Source organism: Rattus norvegicus, chromosome 7 (genome assembly GCF_036323735.1).
Source record: "Rattus norvegicus strain BN/NHsdMcwi chromosome 7, GRCr8, whole genome shotgun sequence".
NCBI classification, from domain to species: domain Eukaryota; kingdom Metazoa; phylum Chordata; class Mammalia; order Rodentia; family Muridae; genus Rattus; species Rattus norvegicus.
This window is the reverse complement of record NC_086025.1, coordinates 133190734-133211250: the sequence shown is the minus strand read 5'-3', so window position 1 is coordinate 133211250 and position 20517 is coordinate 133190734. Positions and strand designations below refer to the sequence as shown.

Genomic DNA, 20517 nt, shown 5'->3' with positions numbered 1-20517 from the left:
CCTCAGACTCTGGAATGCTGAGATTACAGATATGAGCCATCACACCCAGCAAGATCCTTTGTCTAAAGAGCACTTGGCACATTAAGGGCTGGTGCTGGCCCTGGCTTCACTGTGTCCAGTGTGTTGGTAGTACACTAACACTGGATACTTGGCTGTGCTCCGTGTCAGCAGAGGAAAGGTGAAAGGCAGGAAAGCTGTGTGGTGTGTGTAAGACTCTAGGAAACCCTGAAGGCAGTGAATGGCTCCCACCCTGGAGCAATCCCCCCAGTTCACCTGTGTCAATGATGGCTGGCCAGGTTTTCACATCCACTGCTGCTGCTGCCTCTCGAGACTTGAGCAACCTCATTAGAGTCTGAGTGGTGAGGACACACGCTGCTTTGCTGACCTAGAAACACAGGCACGGCAGTAAACGGCAGAAGGCTTTGCACTGGCGATGCTAAGAGGAGTCTGCTTGCCACGTTGGCTGGGTTGTATCACTGTTGTTCTTTGTGTTTTTATTTTGGAAAATGTGTCACACTTAATCCTACCAGGTCACCAGGACGACAGTCCTGCTGTGACAACAGGGCTGCTGCTTGTGAAGGGCGTAGTCTCAGGAGAACCCTGCTTTCCTAATCTTCATAAAGACAGGAGACCAAGAAGACACCGGCCTAGTGCTCAGGGAAGGGGAGGGTGGTGGGAGCTTAGATTTGGGGTGTGCAGTGGAGACACCAGTCTGAGACCATGGAGCCAGACAGAAGCACCCACACACCTGAGCTGCTCAGCTGTGTGGGGAGATGCAGTGACCTACTTTCACCCGAAGTGCGTCAACAGAAAGAGACTCACCACACTTCCCCAGACCTCTCTGTAGGAGCTAACAAGGACATTTGTTTTTCTGAATTAAATTGTAATGGAATCATCTATGATAGTGTGGCTTATGCTGAAGCTACTGATGGGACAGCACCCTTGGAGAGACAAATGTCCCATCAGTTACAAGTGTGTGGCCGGTTAGTATGCTGGCCCGGGCTGTCTTCTGTCACAGACAACGTAGATTCATTCCACTTCAGTTATCATATATTATAAAACACTTATGTGGGGCAGTGGCAGTGCACACCTTAATCCCAGCAGTGGGGAAGCAGAGGAGGCCACCTGAGTTCAAGGTCAGCCTGGTCTACAGAGTGAGTTCCAGGACAGCCATGGCTACACAGAGAAACATGTCTTGAAAAACCAAACAAAAAAACTTCCTAGCACCTTCAGAACAAAATTCAGGGGTTTCTGTTTGTGTTGATGTTGCTGACCCCCAAGCCATACCCCAGCTCTGCACAGCTCTTACTATACTTAATTTTTATTTCCTTGACTGATTCACACACTTGTACAACGTGTTCTGATTACCTTCACCCCACTCCCTCCCAGTTTCACATCGCTCTTTTAAGTGTTTAGAATTCTTGCTCTTGCTTCTCTGCTCTTGTGCCCTCTCTGTGCCTGTCCCTTCTCTCTATCCCACCCCTACCCCATTACCTCCACGTGTCCATGGCCGGCCTCCTTTCCTCTCCTCTACTTCTTTCATTAAACCTCTCCACGTGGAAAAAAAAGTTTTAATTACTAGATCTTTACGCTTCTGAGTCCAGCTAATGCTACACATCTGCACGCAGGTTTAGGGTCAACCACTGGGACCCAAGAAACATAGCAGTGACCACACTCCAAAATAAAAGTAACTCTGACTCCTTGGGAGTCTCCTCCCAACACACATATTTTAATACTAGCTAAATATATTAACCCAAATAAAAATGACCTGACAGGGAGAACCTGACATGAAGAATTATACTGGTTCTTGTGCAGGAAGAAAGTCTGACAGATAACAATGTGCTTTAAGAAGGAAATGGAGTTCAGTCTGGAAAAACGACTAAGCAGAGCTCCCCTCCTCAGGATTGAGGACTAACATGCTCGGTTCTCTGTCCTGCCAAGCACTGCTCTGAGTCTCTTCAAAGACCTGGAGGCCAGGTAAAAGCAGAGGAGAACGCTGTAGTGTGCTTTTGTGTTCTGTCTGTTTTGACACAGGCTCTTACATGAGAGCTCACAGCCCTGCCTCTGCCCGTGCTGGAATCACAGGTACACATCAAACTATGCAGACAGAGGTTTTAGAAAAACCTGACTACTTGACACTACAGAAGCAAGAAGTGACAGATTCTCCGGTGTCTGAGTGTGGATTCTGCGCAATGGGGACAGACAGGCACAGAGGGCACTTACGTCAACGACCATGCGTACTGTGGGCAAGGTGGCAGTAAGGTTCTGCGCATGAGGGGGCCGCACGGTCACAGGTATACACCCTGCATACAGGCAGCCATAGAATGCAGCAATCAACTCGATACCTGTGAGACAGAGGACACTGTCAGGGACGTCACGTGGTTGCCGTTGTCACCAAGGAGCTGAACCCAGAGCCTCCAAACAGTCAAATCCAACGGCGACATGTGCGCTGCATATTAGATCTCTCTAGGCTGATGTGTCAAGCTCTTAAGGTGTGGACCACCACACCTGGCTCATGTAGCTTCCTAGACCATGATGTAAACAAGACACTGACAGAATTAAACTTTAACAACTAAGAAGAATAGAAAGTCTGGCACAGTGGTTAACACTTGGCATTTGAGATGCTGAAGCAGGTACACTGCCAAGGGTTCAAGATGAGCCGGGACTACGTAGCAATAGTTAAAATGCACGCACGCACGCACGCACCTAGAGCTTGGCACTTGGAGGTAGGTTGGTTGTTACGGTCTCCTGTACTTAGAAACCAAGGAAATTCAAGGACATAAGGACAGAGGAGAAATGAGGACCACCAAGCTTTCCCTGCACCAAAGCTGGGGTGGGAAAAGCATCTGGACTTCTTAGACACTGTGGGTCAAGGAGCACAGCTCAGTGCTGTGGGCCTGCCATGTCATTACTGGTAGACGGAAGGCAGCTTCGCGAGGACATGACCCACCCTCCTCTGGAACCTCTGGAACAGAAGGTCTCAGTGTTCACACAGAGGAACAGCATAGTAGGAACAACAGAGTGAAGTGGAGGGGAAGAGACCAGGAGGCAGTGAGACGGAGCAATGGCGACAGACTGACAAAGGACTCTGGGGATTGCAGTCAGGACAGCCGGAACAAAGGAGGGAGATGCAAAGAACTTTGTGCTTTTTTTTCCTTATGTTTGCCTTTCAACTCAAAACTTTTTCTGTGTGTGTATGTCTGTGTGTGTGTCTGTCTGTGTGTCTGTGTGTATCTGTATGTGTGTGTCTCTGTGTGTGTGTGTGTCTGTGTATATCTCTGTGTGTGTATGTATCTCTGTGTGTATGTCTGTATGTTACTGTGTGTGACTGCGTGTATCTGTGTGTTTATGTCTATGTGTCTGTATATGTCTGTGTGTGTGTGTGTGTGTGTGTGTGCGTCATCATCACCACCACCACCATCACCTCTGTGTGTACACATGTGTAGAGATCAGAGGGTTCACTGTTAGGAGCTGTTTTTCTCCTTCTCGATCATGAGTTCCTGGGATCAATATCATCAGGTCCTCAGGCACAGTGAGCTCCTTCAAGTGGTCCACAGCCTCACTTTCTATGTGGGTGCTGGGGAATCCAAACGCAGGCCTTCATGCCTTTGTGGTAAGCACTTAACCTACTGAGCCTCCTCCTTAGCCTCTTCTTGTTTTGTTTATGAGACAAAGTTGCTACACAGCTGAGGTGTCCCCAAACTCCTTATCCTTCTGTTCTACCTCCCGCGAGTGGTAGGTGGGTGCTCCCATGCCTTGCTATTTTTGTTGTTTAAGGCAGATCTCAACATGTAGTCCTGGCTAGCCTGGTACTCACTATGTAGACCAGGCTGGCCTTCCCTCACAGAGATCAACCTGTGTCAACCTCTTGAGTTCTGGAATTAAAGAACTCGCCATGTAACTCTCGTTGGCCTTGAATGTCTAGTTCTTCCCCTCCTGAGGACAGGTACCATGGTAGTGCACCGCCATGCTTGGCCTGAGCATCATTATGCAGCAGGCACTGGGGAAACAGAATGCAGGGCAGACAGTCACAGCCTGGGCCACACCTGTACGCATTGGACGCTTATGGGGACGTGCAGGCCTCTGTGGTGGTGGACGGTGGCCCTGCATTCCCCTTCTCCCTGCTGTGTGTTATCTAATGACACGGTTTGGAGTCCAGTTTACCAATCCAAGTCTTACCAGGTGGGTAGAGCAAAACCACATTGTCCCCTGCATTCAGATGTCCCTTGTCACCAAGTACTGAAGCGATCCTCTCTGCTCGCTTATGAAGCTGAAGGCAGCTGGCTGTGCACACAGTAGTTCCCTTTAACACAAGAAGGATAAGTGGGTTAAAGTTCAGTGCAGAAACAGAGACAAGTACAGTGAAGCAGACATTTCACTCAGCAGGCTTAGCCTCTGGGTGATTCATCAGCTGAGACAATTCCCCTCGTAACAAAGAACAGTGTGGATTCCTCTTTTCCCAGCGTTCCAGTGTTCCAGGGTATGTTAATCAACGTAAACCAAACATACTTACAGCCTTTCTTAGTTCTTTCTTTCTTTCCTTCCTTTCTTCTTTCTTTGCTTTATTAAGACAGGGATTCTCTGTGTAGCCCTGGCTGTCCTGGAACTCACTCTGGAGACCAGGCCAGCCTCAACCCACAGAGATTCCCTTCTTTGCCTCTGGAGTACTGGGATTAAAGGCGTGGGCACCACCACCCAGCTAACTTTTCGTAATATACACGAATTCCTACTCTATTCTCTTTGTCTGCTTTGAGACAGTCTCATGGAACAGGCTGGCCTAGGCTATGTAGTTTGAGGATGATCTTTAACTCCTCCCAGGTGTTGGGAGTACAGGCACACACTGCACAGTGCTCTGCCCTGTTATGTGGTTTGGGGGTCATTCCTGCAGTCAAACACTCCCAACCCTGACAGTGACCTGGATACCTTCGCATTTAACAGCACATAGAGGACGTGGTCAGGAGTTGCCTGGGCTCGCCACTGCAGAATCTCCGCCAGGAACTGGTGCTGAAATCACAAAACAGGAGAGTCAGGGTCCACATGCAACGTTCACATTGCACTCTGAGGTGTGCCCTGTGTTCACTGGGAGGAGCCTGGCTGTCTGGAACTTACCTTCCTCACCAGATCATTCTCTTCTATTTGACCGAGGTCCCTTCCGGCAGCCTGTGCTATGCGTTTACCAGCAACCAGATTGCCAACCATCACAGAGGCAGGGCCTACACCTATGAACCGAAGCAAAAACAACCTGATTCAACAGGACTCAAGTTACACACTTGGAAAGCACTTCCAGACTGGCCCAAATTGGTTCAAAAGTTTATTCAGCAATCCAAGGGCCTGTATTCCAGTGGAAAATGTACCAGTATGTACACACTGTGGACAAAGAAAAGCAGGGGGAGGACTGGGGAAAGATAAACCAGGGGACCCAGGGAGAGGTAGGAGGCACAGACGGATACTGAACTTAGATCTACAGAGACAGTTTTACTCCAGAGTCTACAGTTCCCCTCATTCCCACAAATGACTTTATTTGTTCCAACCAAGAAAAGAGTACTTAGGAGTAACGGACATCTCGTCTGCAAGGAAATATAACCTATCAGGATGTAGACTGAGTTCATTAGAAATGTCGCTAGTGCTGGACTAGCGGGACAGTCTCGCTACAGATGGAAGGTGTCTGTCACCAAGTCTGATGATATGAGGTCTGTCTGTAGGATCATAGTGTGGAAAAGAAAACCAAGTCCTGTAGCCTGTCTACTGACTCCTAAATATATGCCTTAGTGCCTCTGTGCGTGTGTGTGTGTGTGTGTGTGTGTGTGTGTGTGTGTGTGTGCACGCGCGCGCGTGCAAACGAGGCTGGGTGGTGGTACACGCCTTTAGTCCCTGCACTTGGGAGGCAAAGACAGGTCGATCTCTGAGTTCAAGGCCAGCTTGGTCTACCAGGGCAGCCAGAAGTACAGAGAGAAACCTCATCTCAAAAAACCAAAACCAGGCTAGAGAGACGGCTCAGTGGTTAAGGACACTGACTTACTCTTCCAGAGGTCCTGAGTTCAATTCCCAGCAATCATATGGTATCTCACAACCATCTGTAATGGGATCTGATGCACTCTTCTGGTGTGTCCGAAGACAGCGACAGTGTATTTATAATAGAGAGAGAGAGAGACACAGATACACACACACACACACACACACACACACACACACACACACACACACACAGATAGACAGACAGACCAAAACCACACCCCAGAGCTCCTGGGGTCTAAACAACCAACCAGAGTACAACCAGAGCGACCCATGGCTCCAGCTGCATGTGCAGCAGAAGATGGCCTTGACGTGCATCAATAGGAGAGGCCCTCCTTCTTGTGAAGGCTCGATGCCCCAGTGTAGGGGAATGCAGGGGTGGGGGGCAGGGGGCAGGTGAGCACCCTTATAGAAACAGGGGGAGGAAGATGGGATAGGGTTGTTTCCAGAGGGGAAACCGGGAAAGGGGATAACATTTGAAATGGAAAATATCCAATAAAAGAAAAGAAAAAAGAATTAAAAAAAAAAAAAAAAGGTAAATGATGAAATCAAATTGCAGCCTCAAAGTCATGGTCCCCACCCCAGCTTCTTCCTGCGGCACCGCCAGTCACACCCAGTGTGATCTATGTGCTAAATAAGGCAGTCAAATGTCACACAGAACCTTGACATGCTACCGGAGTGACAAAGTCAGCTGAGATAAGCGAGTGAAGAAAGTCTTGTGTTCCCTTTGGGAAAGGTGTTGAAATAAATAGTACGGGTAGAGGGTCATGAGGTCATGAGGTCGTGTCTACTCTACAGCCCCCACGACGCAGCCCACTGCCAGCCAGGACTGAGCAATGATGGCATTTAATATGCAGTTCTTCCATTCGCAGCATCTGCATATTCTGAACCATACTGAAATAGGCAGACAGTGTCGCTGGCCCACTTTTAAAGTGAATATCTAGTTGTGGTGCACCCAGCCTCGGCCACCCTTCCCTCACACGCTGTCTCCAGTGCGGCTCTGCTCTCGGGCACAGCCACCAGGCTCAGAAGGCAACCCTAGAGAGCAGCGTGGGAGCTGCTGTGGGCTCAGGGGTCCTCAGGAGGGCACCTGTTGCTCTTTCAGGACCTGTGCTCAATTTCCAGCACCAATAGCCTGGCTCACAACCATCTGCAACCCAGTTCCAGGGAATGCTCCCTCTTCTGGCCACCTTGGGCACTGCACTCGTGCTACATAGGCACAAATGCAGACTAAAATACACACAGAAGTAAGTTTAAGGAAAAAATTTAAAGTCTACTGTGCCTCTAAGAACATTTTAAAGCATCTACTCTAAGGTGACTTTTCATGTAAAAATGCTTGCTCCCAGGGGAACGATGGAGCATCTACATAGGGAGCACTGGGAAGGCTGCAGGCAGGAGGACCTTGAAGTTGAGGACTGCCAGGATGATATAGCTGGATTCTGTCTCAAAAAACAGAACAACCATACCATTTCCTAAAATACGATTTTACTCACAGTAAATAAATGTAAGACTTTTAACGTTAAATATGTTCTATAACTTCTAGCTTTTAACATTGGAACGTAAGCAACAAGACTTAAGATGGAGACACATTTGTATGTGTCTGTGTTTCTTCAATGCTGGGGACTGAGTCCAGGGGCCTGCACAGGCTAAATGCTCACTGTACCAGCTAGCCACACCCCACATAACATGCATGCCACGTGTGCCATACGCCTATGTAGGTAATGTGTTTCAAGTCCCTCCTTTTGAATTTCGTTTCATTTTTACATTTATGTCTGTGTGTGTGCAGGGATGTACCACGTGTGTGGGTGCCCAGTGGAGGCCAGAAGAGGACATTCTGGGGCTAGAGCTACAGGCAGTTGTGAGCCACCTGATACGCATGCTCGGTCTGAACGCAGATCCTCTGAACTCTTAACTGCTCAGCCATCGCTCCAGCCCCTTTACACTTCCCATGGACTGTGATTTGGACTCTCTTTGGGACAGTAGCCAATGAATAAAAAGCAGAATGTTAGCCTTCATAACCCTTCCATTTCCACTAGCAGAACCCGCTGTTGCCATGATATGGTAGTTGGTGAGGTGACGGCAGGCTGGCCAAGTGGTGTGCCTGGACTTTGGGATGGCAGGCACGAGCGGTACCCAAGAAGCACACCGTATCGGCATCATCACATCACCAGCTGCAGAGGGTTCACCTCAGCCTGCATCCCCGCATCCCCACACATGCTGGCTACTTCTCAGCAAGGTTGCCATGCAAAGTGCATGCAAAAGCCACTTTCGCTCCATCTTCCTTTCTCAGTGCATTTGAAGGCCTGGTACCTGGAGAGGCCGGATCTGAGCTCTAATGTTTCCAGGCGTACAGGAAGCTAACCAGACTCCTCATTACCTTCTCTTATAATGGAAAGATGTCAGCCAAGCTAGTGAGGAAGTCTAAGTCCCTTCCCTCTGTCTTTCCCTGAGATAGGCTCTGACTGTGTAGCCCTGGCTGGCCTGGAACTTACTATGTAGACCAAGCTGGTTTTGAGCTCACAGAGATCTGCCGGCCTCTGCCTTCCCAAGTGCAAGGACTGTAGGCATGCACCACCACATCCAACCAGAGTAACAGGTTGAGCAGGACTGGTTTTCCGAGCTGTGCCTTAGCTTTCTCCCAGCCCTGTAATGTGTGTCTGTTCAGACATCAGGCAAGAAGGGGCTTTGTGCATTTTAAGTGTCCAAGTGGCAGTTGGTACTCTCTTGCTTTATGCCTTGAAAACAGCAGACACAAAGCATGCTGTCTGTCTTCTCCTCATAATTCAGAAAATGTCTGCTACCCTCGAGGCCCACAGCAAACTTCAGCAGCCACGGAGAATGAAGGGTAATTCAAGCCATGGGAGTCATTCCCACAGCAAACCAATGTGCTACAATGGCACAAGAACTCCAGTCTCAGCCTGCACTAATGAGCCGTGTGACTCTGTGTGTGTCCCAGCGGCTATGAGCATGGGATCATGGGAGCAAAGGAGAAACCGAAGTCACAGCAGCATGTCCCCAACCCTGCAGCTGTCCTGCTGGCTGTTGGTCAGTTTTGCAGAGTCTATGACTGCACACTGCACACTGAAAGGCTGGCTTCTGGAAGCCTCTGTTATGGTACATCCAGAAGCCACATTATTACCTGGTTGCTTCTGTCGGGGCTTTGGCAAGTTCGTCACACACGTATGTGGGCACATGAGGATGTTGCACGGGTGTAGAGAACCCTCCAGAAAGAGCTGTTTGGTCTGGGATATATGGATCCCTCCTAGCGGGGTTTTTGGTAATGTATTGGCTGGCACCAGGGCAAGACAGTACACACCGACTTGATGGATGGTGTCAATCGCCTGGAAAACAGAGAGACATGGGTGAGAGACTCTGACAGGGTGTTTCCTCTGTCCATCCCAGATGGGAGTCTGAAGATCATCACGTTCTCACATGTCCTACCCACACCTCCTCTCTCCAGCCTGCTGCCACCTGGTTTTCCTTCCCACAATCCTCTGAGCCCTTCCTTTCAAACTTGAGCCTGGTTCCAGTAAGGAAGGCTGGCAAGGACATTCTGCCACCAACAAAGACACGGCCCGAGAAGACACTAACGACATTCACAAGCACATCCGTAGAGTGGGCTGCACGAGGCACGTGGGCCCTCCATGGAACATGGAGGTTTGAGGAGGCAGACGGGACTCCAGGTGTGTGCAGCAATGATAGGCCCAGGAGTAAGGAGCGCTCATATTGTATCCTGTACATTTGTCCGGAAAATGCGATGAGGATGGGAGGTCACTGATAAGCACTTTGTGTCTCTGTTACATTAAAAAAAATCTACAGTCAATTTGGATAAGAACTAACCTGCTGAATGTCAAGTGAAGTTAGAGAACTGGGGAGGTGGGGGAGGATCTCCTCTGTGGATGGCTGTGGTGGTGTCACGATGCCTACAGTCTCCACCTGGGAGGCTGAGGCAGCAGACAGACAGGCAGCCCACCCAAGTAGACAGGCTGGGGTTATAGGTCTGGGCCACCATCCCCAGCCTGAAATGACTTCCCATAGGTTAAGTTCCTGGAGTCACTTTCTGGGTTGTGTGTGGTTCACTGTCAGACTCTGCCCTTGTGCTCCAGAACTTCTGGATAGCATGAGTAGGTCTGTGTTTGGATATGTGTCATGAAAACACTTCATTTTTTAAAAATTTTTATGTATATATGAGTACACTGTCACTGTCTCCAGACACAACAGAAAAGGGCATCAGATCCCATTACAGATGGTTGTGAGCCACCATGTGGTTGCTGGGAATTGAACTCAGGACCTCTGGAAGAGCAGTCAGTGCTCTTAACCGCTGAGCCATCTCTCCAGCCCCTCTTCTTTCCTAGTTAACACTTATGATTGTATGTATATGCACATGCACTTGCTGCAATGCTCTGGGGAGGGTAGCACTGTGGGGTCAGTTCTCTCTTTCCTCCTTTATTGGGTCCTGAGGGTTAAACAGAGGTTGTCAGGCTCCAACTGCAAGTAACGTTCCCATCTGAGCCATCCTGTTGGACTCTTTTTTTTTTTTTTTGGTTCTTTTTTTTTTCGGAGCTGGGGACCGAACCCAGGGCCTTGCGCTTCCTAGGTAAGCGCTCTACCACTGAGCTAAATCCCCAGCCCTCTGTTGGACTCTTATTATTGCTTTTTAATTAACTTCCTTTTATTTTATGTACATGAATGTTTTGCCTACAGGCATGCCTGGTGCCCACAGGAGCACCGGAGTTACAGACTGTTGTGAGCTATCTTGTGGGAGCTGGGGTACAAACCTAGGTCCTCCGGAAGAGTAACTAGTGCTCTTAACTGAGGACCTATCTCCAGCCCCTGACTATTGCTTCTTTGTGACAGGAATGTACTATGCAGCCCATAGTGGTGGCTTTCAATGCAAATTCCCTAACCTCCTCCTTCTAAGTGTTGGGATTATAGCATGTACTGTCACATTTGGCTAAGACGAGTCTGTGTACTTGCCCCTTAGCTTTCAGACAACCAGATACCAGTCCAGTACCAGTCTTCAGAAATATTTTTGGTCTAATTTATATTCAGAATTTGTCCTGAGGTGTTTTTGTTTTGTTTGAGTTAAGGACTCCTTAGCCCTCAGTGGCCTAGAACTCACCTCAGCTCACAGAGACCTGTCTGCCTCTCCTCCAGAGTACTGCAATAAAGGGGGTGTGCTACTACGCCTGGTTCCCTTCATTTCTGTACAACAAATGGCCAATCTGAATAGCACTAACCATTCAGAGCCACACACGCTGAGAATGGAAGGAATCTGATGTCTCCTAGCAGTGTCTCTCATGTCTGTGCTATGAAGTGACTGCCAGCATTCCAAATGCCCTAGCCAGAAAGGTCATATCCCCGGACATGCGTCCAGTAACACACGTTGTCACTGTGAGGCAGTACTATGCACTTAGTCCACAAATCCTTCTGGATCCTACCTGCTCAGGCCTGGGGCCGAGCAGGGAAGACTCAGTCTGCGCGGGACTTTGCAGCTCCTACTGCAAGAATCAAGGCTGCACGGAGAGCAGGTGCCATGTGCTCCACAGGGCCTCGCTCAGCCACTGTTTCTGGGGGACTCTGTCCTCTCTACAGGTCAGGAATCAGGCTCTGGAGTGAGTCGTGTGTCTCCACGCACTCTGTGTCTGTGGCAGAGACTGACACACGTGATGCTGCATGGAGTCTGGACCCCTACACCCTCCAGCCTGTTTCCACTAAAAACACCTCAACACTGCCCTCGTGGCTTGTCCAACCCACTCCTCTAGCTCCACAGAAAGGCCCTTGCATTAAGAGAAACATTTCCGTGTTCTGGGACCTCCACTTGCAAGGTGTGGCAGGATCAGGGCTGATTTTGCACAGTAACTGGCAAGGGGAGAAAAACAAGGTAGTTAGGGGGTGTGGGAAAAGTTGGAGGATGAGGAAAGAAGAGGACAGAAACACATTCCACTGCAAACACGTATAGAATTATATGTATGTACATATACACATACAAATATATAGATTTGCTGCTGTTGAATACATGTTTTCTGTGTAGCTCTGGCTGCCCTAGAGCTCACTCTGTAGACAAGGCTAGCCTCAGACTCACAGTGATCTTCCTCTTCTCCCTCTGAGTGCTGGGATTGAAGGTGTGTGTGTGCGCCCTCACAGCAGGTGCAAACACAGTCTTTAAAGGCGGCCCGCACCTGGCAGCCCGATGGGACCCCTCCCACCCCACCCCAGCGCAGCGGGCACTCACCTGCAGCACTCGGCTCATCCACTGGAAGCTGTCTTCCTCAGACGCATCGGGCCTTTGTTCTGCCACCACCACAATGCGCTCGTCATAAAACACAGACACAGAAAACACAGCAATTCTAAGAGAGACAGATCAAACACGTCAGTCTCCCTTCAAAGCCATCTCATTTGCTTTCTTTAGTTGGAATCAAAGAGGAGCCACCCCAACCACACCACCCAGACATGAGCAGTAGAGAGAAAATGTGCAGTCATCACCACCAAGTCAGGACCGAGAGAGTCATGGAAAATAAAAACCAAAAAACACGGATTAAGTACCACAGAGTGGCAAACAAGACACTGTTCCTGGCTTTGTGGCGCTTACATGTCAGAGACAGAACCAACGACACACAGTTAATGAAGCCATGTTGTGATAAGCACCAGGAAGCACCTGGGGTAGGGCCAGTGCAGTGGGATATGGGTGCTGGGGGAGCGCCTCCCTGAGGAGTGGACACTGGAGCAGAGACCTGAATGAGGTGAGGACACGAGCCACGCGAAGATCTGGAGGAAGAGGATTCCGGGCAGAAGGAGCGGAAAGCGGAAAGGTTCTGAGGTGGGGACGAGCTTGGCAGGTTTGAGGAACAGCGAGAAGGCCAGTGTGCCTGGAGCAGAGTGGTGAAGCAGAAGTGGAGCGAGTCAGACGCAGGCAGGCGGGGAGACCAAGAGAGGGAGGGATGGAGGTGGACCTGAGGGAGGTCTCCGCTCAAATGTCCCCTTACTAGTGAGGCGTTCCCAGACCACCTCATGTGTTCACTCCACAGCACGCACGGCCCTCTCACGTGTCACCTATGCTGCCATTGGCCTGGCTTCTGTGTCTGTTACAAGAATAGAAGGTGCACACAGCCTGCTGTGTTCACTGCTGAACCCAGAAAAGCAGTGCGTAGCCAGCACGCAGTGAGGACTGTGGACTGAATGCAGGAAAACCGAAGCATCTAGAGAGCCAACAACGCCGGCTTTCCTCCTCCCTTCCTCCACCCACGGCAGGCAGGGACACTAACTACATGCTAGGTACTGTGCTGTACACTGGGGACACAGCTGGGTCTAGATCCAGGAAGCTCCAGGCCCGAGAAGCCACCATGACAGAAAAGCACACGGTGCAGGGCTGATTTGTTCTGTGATGGCTTCAGATCTTTCCTTCTTACATGACTACGGTCGGGATAGGAGGGAGGAGGAGGAGGAGGAGGCATATGCTCCAAGCACAGCATCCATGTGTGTGAAGACGTCCTCGTGTAAAGATAAAGTGAGAAGAATGCTAACAGACGCCCATCTACAATGCTGGGATGGTTTCCTTGCATTACAGGCACAGGAAGGAGAAGGCCTGCCCTTGTTCACAGAACCTAGAATTTCAGCACTTAGCTGCCATGTCAGTCTCCACATAGAAACACTACAATTCAGTGAGAAACGAAAGATTTTTAGGTTTGCTCTGTACAGAGTGGCAGCCACTAGACTGGCCAGGACGGCACCATTGCAGAAGACTGTAGAAGGTAATGGCTATCTTGGATTCTCCTCAGTCTTCAGAATCAAGAAACAGTAGTAAGTCTGAGACTGTTCACATCTCTCACTCCTCAGCCAGCCAGAGCCAGTGCTGTCAGATGTGTAGTGAAAGCCAGGCTTGTTCCTTTAAGCCGAGTCAACCTAACCTAGTAACTTCAAAGAACCACAAAACACAGCCCAGAAAGTGTGGTGACAGAGAGCTCAGATGGGCACAGATGCTCACCTCCCCCGATAGACCGTCTTTATCGACTCCACAGCCAATCCAGTAGCGACAATGTCGTCAGCGTTGTGTCTTCGGCCGCTGACCATGAGCAATCCATCCATTTTTCCAACCACAAACACCAAGCTACCCTGAAAGTTAGCAATGATTTCCCTTCATTTCCATGGTTTAAAGGGTAAAACAGACACCATACATTTCCTGCTTTCACGAAAATCTCATTAAAAAAACAAGACACTAGCATTCACTCCGTTCAATCCCCAACACCACAGAGATGTGTTTATGTGAGAGAAAACAGTGTCATGGCTCATGGACTTCTTTAAAATAAAAGAGCCCTTTAGACTTAGTGAGAAAGTGGCACCCTGAAGCCACTGAGGTCTTTTTAAAAGGAACAGTACATCTGGTGGGCATGTGTGTGTGTGGCACAGGCAGGCCACTGCCCACGGTGACTCAAAGGGCAGCCTGCAGAGATGGTTCCCTCTCTCCACGCAGTGGGCCCCAGGAATTGACTCAGATCATGTGGGTGCAGACACCTTTAGCTGCTGGGCCAGCTAGCCAGCACCCATTGAGGTCTGACAGTCTCTAAGAGATTAATTCATTCGTATTTATTCTTAGGGGACAATCTCAATCTCACAGGGTTGGAAGAAAACTATGACCGCACACATTGTTTGTTCACTTTCCCAGCCAAGGGTGTGTTAGTCCATCTTCTGTAGTATTCACGGGGAATACTGGGGAGGAAAATGTTACTTTATTTACTACTGGAATTAGAGAGATTAAATGGTTAGTACGCAAATAGTTGCTTTGAGCATGAAAGGGTAACAAGTGTTTCCATTGGCAAGATCAGAAATAGATACTCAAGAAGGTCTAAGAAGGCTGCAGATTTTCTTCCCAGGACCACAGAGCAGCAGGCCACTGGGCCTTCACGTGTCCCCAGTGGGTCAGCAGTAATGTCCATGAGAGTGTCATTCATTTACTTGTTGAGCACAGTGTAGTGCTATACAGTGACTGGGCTAAGTCAGAAAGACAGAATGTCCGCACACAGAAAGCTGTTGGTCTACCCAAAATGCCAGAGGGAGCCAGCCGCTTCCACAGTGCCAGAGGCCAGACACTTCTCTCTGTTGGTGTTAAATGAGAAGAGGGCAGCGAGGTGGCTCAGTGGTTAAGGGAGTGTACCGACTGGTCTTACGGAGGACGTGAGGTGTGGTTTCCAGCATCACGTCAGGTGGCTCACAACTCCTGTAACTCCGACGTCAGGGCATCCAACACTGCTATGTGTGTAGACTTGCACATACAATTAACATAATAAAAACAAATCCTTAAAAACAAGAGAGAGAAGGGAGAATGTCCGCTTCTCCAAAGCCTCACAGATGAGGCTGTTTAGCTGACATGGTGTTTCCATCTTCATCGTTCTTGCAGCTAGATCTGACCATGGGACTAGTTCAGACCAGACACACCTAGAACCTTTCCATGGCGTTTAGGACAACAGCCTGTCTGTTTCAGACTGACGGCTGAAGCTGTGCACTGGACCTCAACGGCAGCGCAGTGGGCTCGAGTTGGGCCTTTGAGACAGCTGAGGCTGCACTGCAGTGCCACATGCTCTCACAGGAGCTGAGCAGTTAGAGAAGGAAGGAGGTGGGGCGGGAAGGATACACGGAGGGTATGAGTTAACAGGATAATGACTACCCATGGCTTCCCACTGCCTCACCCACTGGCCTTCACAGCCTGTCTCTCTGCGGCCTTCATGATTCTTCAAGCTCACTGTGTGCTTTTTGAGAACAGGCTTTTTGGGTCCTAGTGTCTCCAGACCAGTAGGGAGCACTTGCCAAGTAACAAATTATTTTCTAAGAACTCACAATGACACAGGGTGGGCACTGTTGACTACGTATAAGAAAATTCTCTATACATTCCCCACTCAGCTTCCCTTGGCTACAAAGTAACCTTTTCCAGCTCTTTTCTTAACTTCTTACAACATGCTAACCTAAACCAAGAAAAGTAGTAAGCGTAAGTAAAAAGTTGGAAAATACAGGATACATATAAAACCTTAGTCTGTAGGAGTCAAAGGAACTTAGGCAATGGACACAAAAACATTAGTTGATTCCTATGACAGCCTGTATAGCAGTTAAGTGCCTCGTGGGGTGGCACACATAGTTTTAATCCCAGCACTTCAGAGGCTGAGTTGGGAATCTCCATGAGTTCCAACCCAGCCAGGACTCTGTAGTGAGACCCTGTCTAAATAAAGAAACAGGAGAGGGAGCTGTTGTGGTTGCTGTAAAGGGGCTGGTGACACCCTTAATTACTCAGAATCTGTTCAGTTCTGTGAATCAAAGTCCAAATGCAAAACCAACAGGAAACTGTCACTTACAGGCCCCACAAATCCCAGCAGTCCTGACCGGATGAAGGGCACATCTCCTACAGGAGAGCCTGAAGAAGTCACTGGAATCACCTAAAAGACAAAAGAAAAAAGGTGAAAAGCTTGGCTAGTTTTTTTTAAAAAATGTATCTGATTTTTTAAAAAATCTTACTTAAAAGAAAAAATACCAAGTAATATATTCTAACTGAGCAGGGCATGGTTGGTACAAGCCTTAAATTCCAGCATCGGAAGACAGGCAGATAGAGCTCTGTAAATCTGAGGCCAGCCAGGTCTACACTGCAAGCTCCAGGCTGGTCAAGGCATCATAGTGAGACCCTGTCTCTAAAACAAACCAACCCCAAGTACAATTATTTATATGTTTATATATAATAATCTATATATAATATGCTTATTGGAAGGCATATTCTGCAACAAATCCAGGAATCTCATCCACTTCAGTATTTATCTCTCCAGACTTTTAAAAAGATATATATTCAGTTAAATATTTTATTACGTCGATTTGTGTTTGTGTCACTGCAAGCACTGTGCCTCTAGATGCTTGTGGAGGTCAGAGGGCAAATGCAGGAATGGGTTCTCTCCTTTCCCCGGGCGGACTGTGGGTAGCACACATCAGGGAGCATGTGAAGTGCCCTCACCCACTGTGTCACCTCACAAGATACACAGATGAATGCGACAACTAATTATGTTAAAACAGGGTCATGGGGTGGGCTCCTACACAAGCCTGAGGACTGCAGTTCTGCTCCCCAGCACCCAGGAGAAAGGCTGTGGGGGAGGGGAGAGACAGCAGGATGGCCAAGCCAGCTGCTAAAGCCCAAATGGCAGCCACACATAAACAAGGTGGAGCGGTCAGAGGTCAATGCCGCAAGTGAACTGTTTTATATGAACAAGCACATACACAGTGCACATGCACACACATACAAAGGCATAATACATAATACATAGGCAAAGAAAAGATTAAAAACTAAAAAGGGGGCCGCATTACACTTTTGTCTGTCTGTCTGGCTTTTTCACTAACAGACCTTTGACAATGTATCTTGGATAGCGTCCCCGTCAGGCAGTGACTGATCTAGGCCATGTTGTAAGACCGTTGTACAGGAGAGCACTTCACAGGGCAGAGGATAGTTTGCAGTTTGTAGTTTACTGGCAGGGCCGACTCTGCAAACGCCGGCAGCTCTGAGCCTCAGGTTCTGTACAGCTGTGAACAATGCTCTCGAATCCTCTTCTTGGGCATGGGTAACGGTAAAACGATGTGAGCAGACTGGAGAGGCACGCATGGTGCATTCAGTGATTCGAAGGCAGGCTCTGTCTGACTAGGGGACCCTGATGACTCACAGGGCAGGCAGTGCTTTCGGGACAACTGCTGCTCATATTTATAATTGTGCAAAGCTGTGAGGTGTCTGTGTGTCACATGCTGTGTACAGCACTGGCTCCACAGATGTCTGTAAGACTCTTCACCCTCCTCAATTACAGCTACCACTGTGTGCCATCGCTGTCCAAACTTGGCTAATATTGTTGGGAAACAAACAAAAACCCAGACATTCCATCACGATTTAAACTGAATTTCCTCACTGGTAATGGTTAAATGTCTTTTTCTTTACTGTGTAGTTGTGTGTGTACATGTGTGGGTATAACAAATAGCTTATTTATATAAATATTCTGTTTCTTTATTCCTTCTAGATTTTTTTCTCCTTTAATTTAATTTTATTTTTTTAATTTACATGCTTGGATGTTTTGTCTACAAGTACATATCTGTCTGGGCCTGGGGTTGCAGATGATTGTGAACTGCCACTTGGGTGCTGGGAATTAAACCCAGCACTGAGCCATCTCTCCAGCCCACCTCCCTCTCCCTCGCCCATTCATTGCATGCCATATCTATCTATCTATCTATCTATCTATCTATCTATCTATCTATCTATCTATCCGTTCCCCCAATCAGTCATATGCCCATCCATCCATCCATCCATCCATCCATCCATCGTCACTTTCTGTGTGCCTATGTAGAGAACACATGACAACATGCAGAAGTCAGTCCTCCACTTGTACCATGTGGGGCTAAGCTCTAGTCACTGGGTTTTCAGAATGGGCAGCTCTCTCCCTGCCTCCTTTGTGACTAGAGTTGATATATATTAACAGCTTAGTCTGCTTGACAGTGATCACGCCTGTGTCTAACCATCTTATGGGTGAGAAAGGGAGAGGCAGACTGTTCCCAAGGTCAGGAAGAAGACAGCAGTGACAGGAGCTTGGTCTCCATGCACATTAGAAACACTTTGGGGGTGTGGGGTACTAACATTTAATCCTAGCACCCGAGAGGCAGAGGCAGGTGAATCTCTGTGAGTTCAGGGGCAGTCTGGTCTACAGAGTAAGTTCCACGACAGCCAGGCTACACAGAGAATCCCTGTCTCTAAAACCCAATTAAGAAATAAGAAAGAGATGATCTTTCTCCACCTGTTCAGGCTTTCCTCTGTGCTTGTGGATGTAGCCCAGCCCCCTGCATCAAAGCCAGAGCACACACTCTAAAGATATCTCCAGTAGCACGGTTTATTTATTTGTTTATTGTTTCATTTTTTGGAGCACATGTGTGTATAGTTATTTTTACTTTTTCTCTCAGTAACTTTTTGGTTTTAATTTTTGTTTTATTTTTCTTTTATGGGTGTGCATTATGTGTATGTCCCATGGGTGTCAGTGCTCACAGAGGCCAAATGAGGGCCTTGGATATCCTGGAGCTCCAGTTCCAGGTAACTGAGCTGCTGTCTTGGCACTGGGAACCAAACCCCAGTCTTCTGCAAGAGCAGCAAGTGTTCCTAACCACCAAGCCATCTCTTCTGCCTGTCCAGTTTGTTTTTTTAATACATCTATTAATTTTCTGATTTATTATTACTATGTTTTTGTCCTAGTAAAATGTTAACTACTTTGGAAAACTCCCAGAATTTAAATATCAGACTTTAAAATATTGTAAAATATTGATTAAATATATGAAACAAAAAAAGTAGTGTTACCCTTTGCAAATATTTTTATTACTTTATTTATCGTGTGTGTGTGTGTGTGTGTGTGTGTGTGTGTGTGTGTGCGTGTGCGTGCATGTATGGGTGCACGTGTGCCATGGTATACCTGTAAAGGTCAGAAGACAGCTTGTGGGAGGGCCTGCTCATTTGCTGTGGTTTCTGGGGACCGAAGTCTGTTATCAGGTCTGCTCCCGGGTACCTTCCTCTGCTGAGCCATCTCCCCACCCATCCGATCACCCACCCAGCATTCCCTCCTCTCACCCCTCTTTGCCATCACTACCCTTATATTGGATGAAATGCTTTTCGTGGACTAGGATGCATCTCAGCAGCAATGGCACACCTGGTGCCTGAGGAACAATCTGACCCCTGCAAAAGGTTAAGTCCTCCCTCCCCCCCCCCCTCTCTCTGTGTGTGCGCGTGTGTGAATGTATGCCTGTCTGCTCCTCTGAGGAAACCTGTGTGCGTGCAGGTGTATGCATGTGTGTGCAGGCTCAGAGTCGACGTTGGGTGTCTTCTTCACGGAGGTGCCTTCTCTGTTGAACCCATAGCCTGCTAATCTGCAAGTCTATCTGCGCAGCTCACCTGGGGATTACGGTAGCTGCTATGCACACCTGGCTTCTGGAGATCGCAGCTCAGGGCAGTTGCTTCCCCAGCTCCCTGCTCCATGTCTTTGACAGTGATCTGACACGGCAAGCACACTGTCACAGTACTCAATGTCAAAATCCTGGACTTACAAAGCCTTCACAATGGTAAATCCAAAAGTAAATCTCTGAGAGCCCTTTAATGTCCAATACACAACACTATGCCTATGTGCCAGAAGCTAGCCTAATCCACAAGTATTAGTTCATCTAATGTTCACAACAGCTCACAAGACAGGCGCTGTTACTGTTCACACCGTGCTCTGCTTTGGTGATTGTCTTTGTTTGGTAGGTTGGGTTTTTCTTTCTGAGACAGGATTTCTCTGTGTATCCCTGGCTGTCCTGGAAGTACGTAGATTGGGCTGGCCTCAATCTCATGAGATCCACCTGCTTCTGCCTCCCTGGTGCTGCGAGTAAAGGCTATGCCGGTGTACTTCTGCATTGTTCTGACAAGGTCCTATTATGCGGCCCAGGTTGGCCTTGAGCCTGAAGTCCCCTGACCCTAGGCTCCAAGTG

General features: G+C 48.4%; 1 protein-coding gene across 8 annotated transcripts in view; it reads right to left on the bottom strand.

The window, feature by feature from the left end:
* Dip2b (disco-interacting protein 2 homolog B) overlaps nucleotides 1-20517 on the bottom strand; it is a 178038-nt gene that overhangs the window by 20180 nt on the left and 137341 nt on the right. For 6 of the 8 annotated variants that reach the window (XR_005487417.2, XM_017595330.3, XM_017595331.3 and 3 more), the window contains 9 exons: nucleotides 16353-16433; nucleotides 13997-14124; nucleotides 12248-12362; nucleotides 9152-9353; nucleotides 5110-5219; nucleotides 4924-5004; nucleotides 4180-4303; nucleotides 2224-2345; nucleotides 274-385 (listed from right to left, as the gene is read on the bottom strand). Coding sequence is in view for 7 of the 8 variants with exons in the window: in XM_017595330.3 (XP_017450819.1) it covers nucleotides 274-385; nucleotides 2224-2345; nucleotides 4180-4303; nucleotides 4924-5004; nucleotides 5110-5219; nucleotides 9152-9353; nucleotides 12248-12362; nucleotides 13997-14124; nucleotides 16353-16433 (1075 nt within the window). In the remaining variant the exon portion in view is untranslated. Of the gene's footprint in view, nucleotides 1-273; nucleotides 386-2223; nucleotides 2346-4179; nucleotides 4304-4923; nucleotides 5005-5109; nucleotides 5220-9151; nucleotides 9354-12247; nucleotides 12363-12410; nucleotides 12882-13992; nucleotides 14125-16352; nucleotides 16434-20517 lie in introns of those variants that run through there. The other 2 variants (XM_039080376.2, XM_063264367.1) reach the window with 2 other exon arrangements.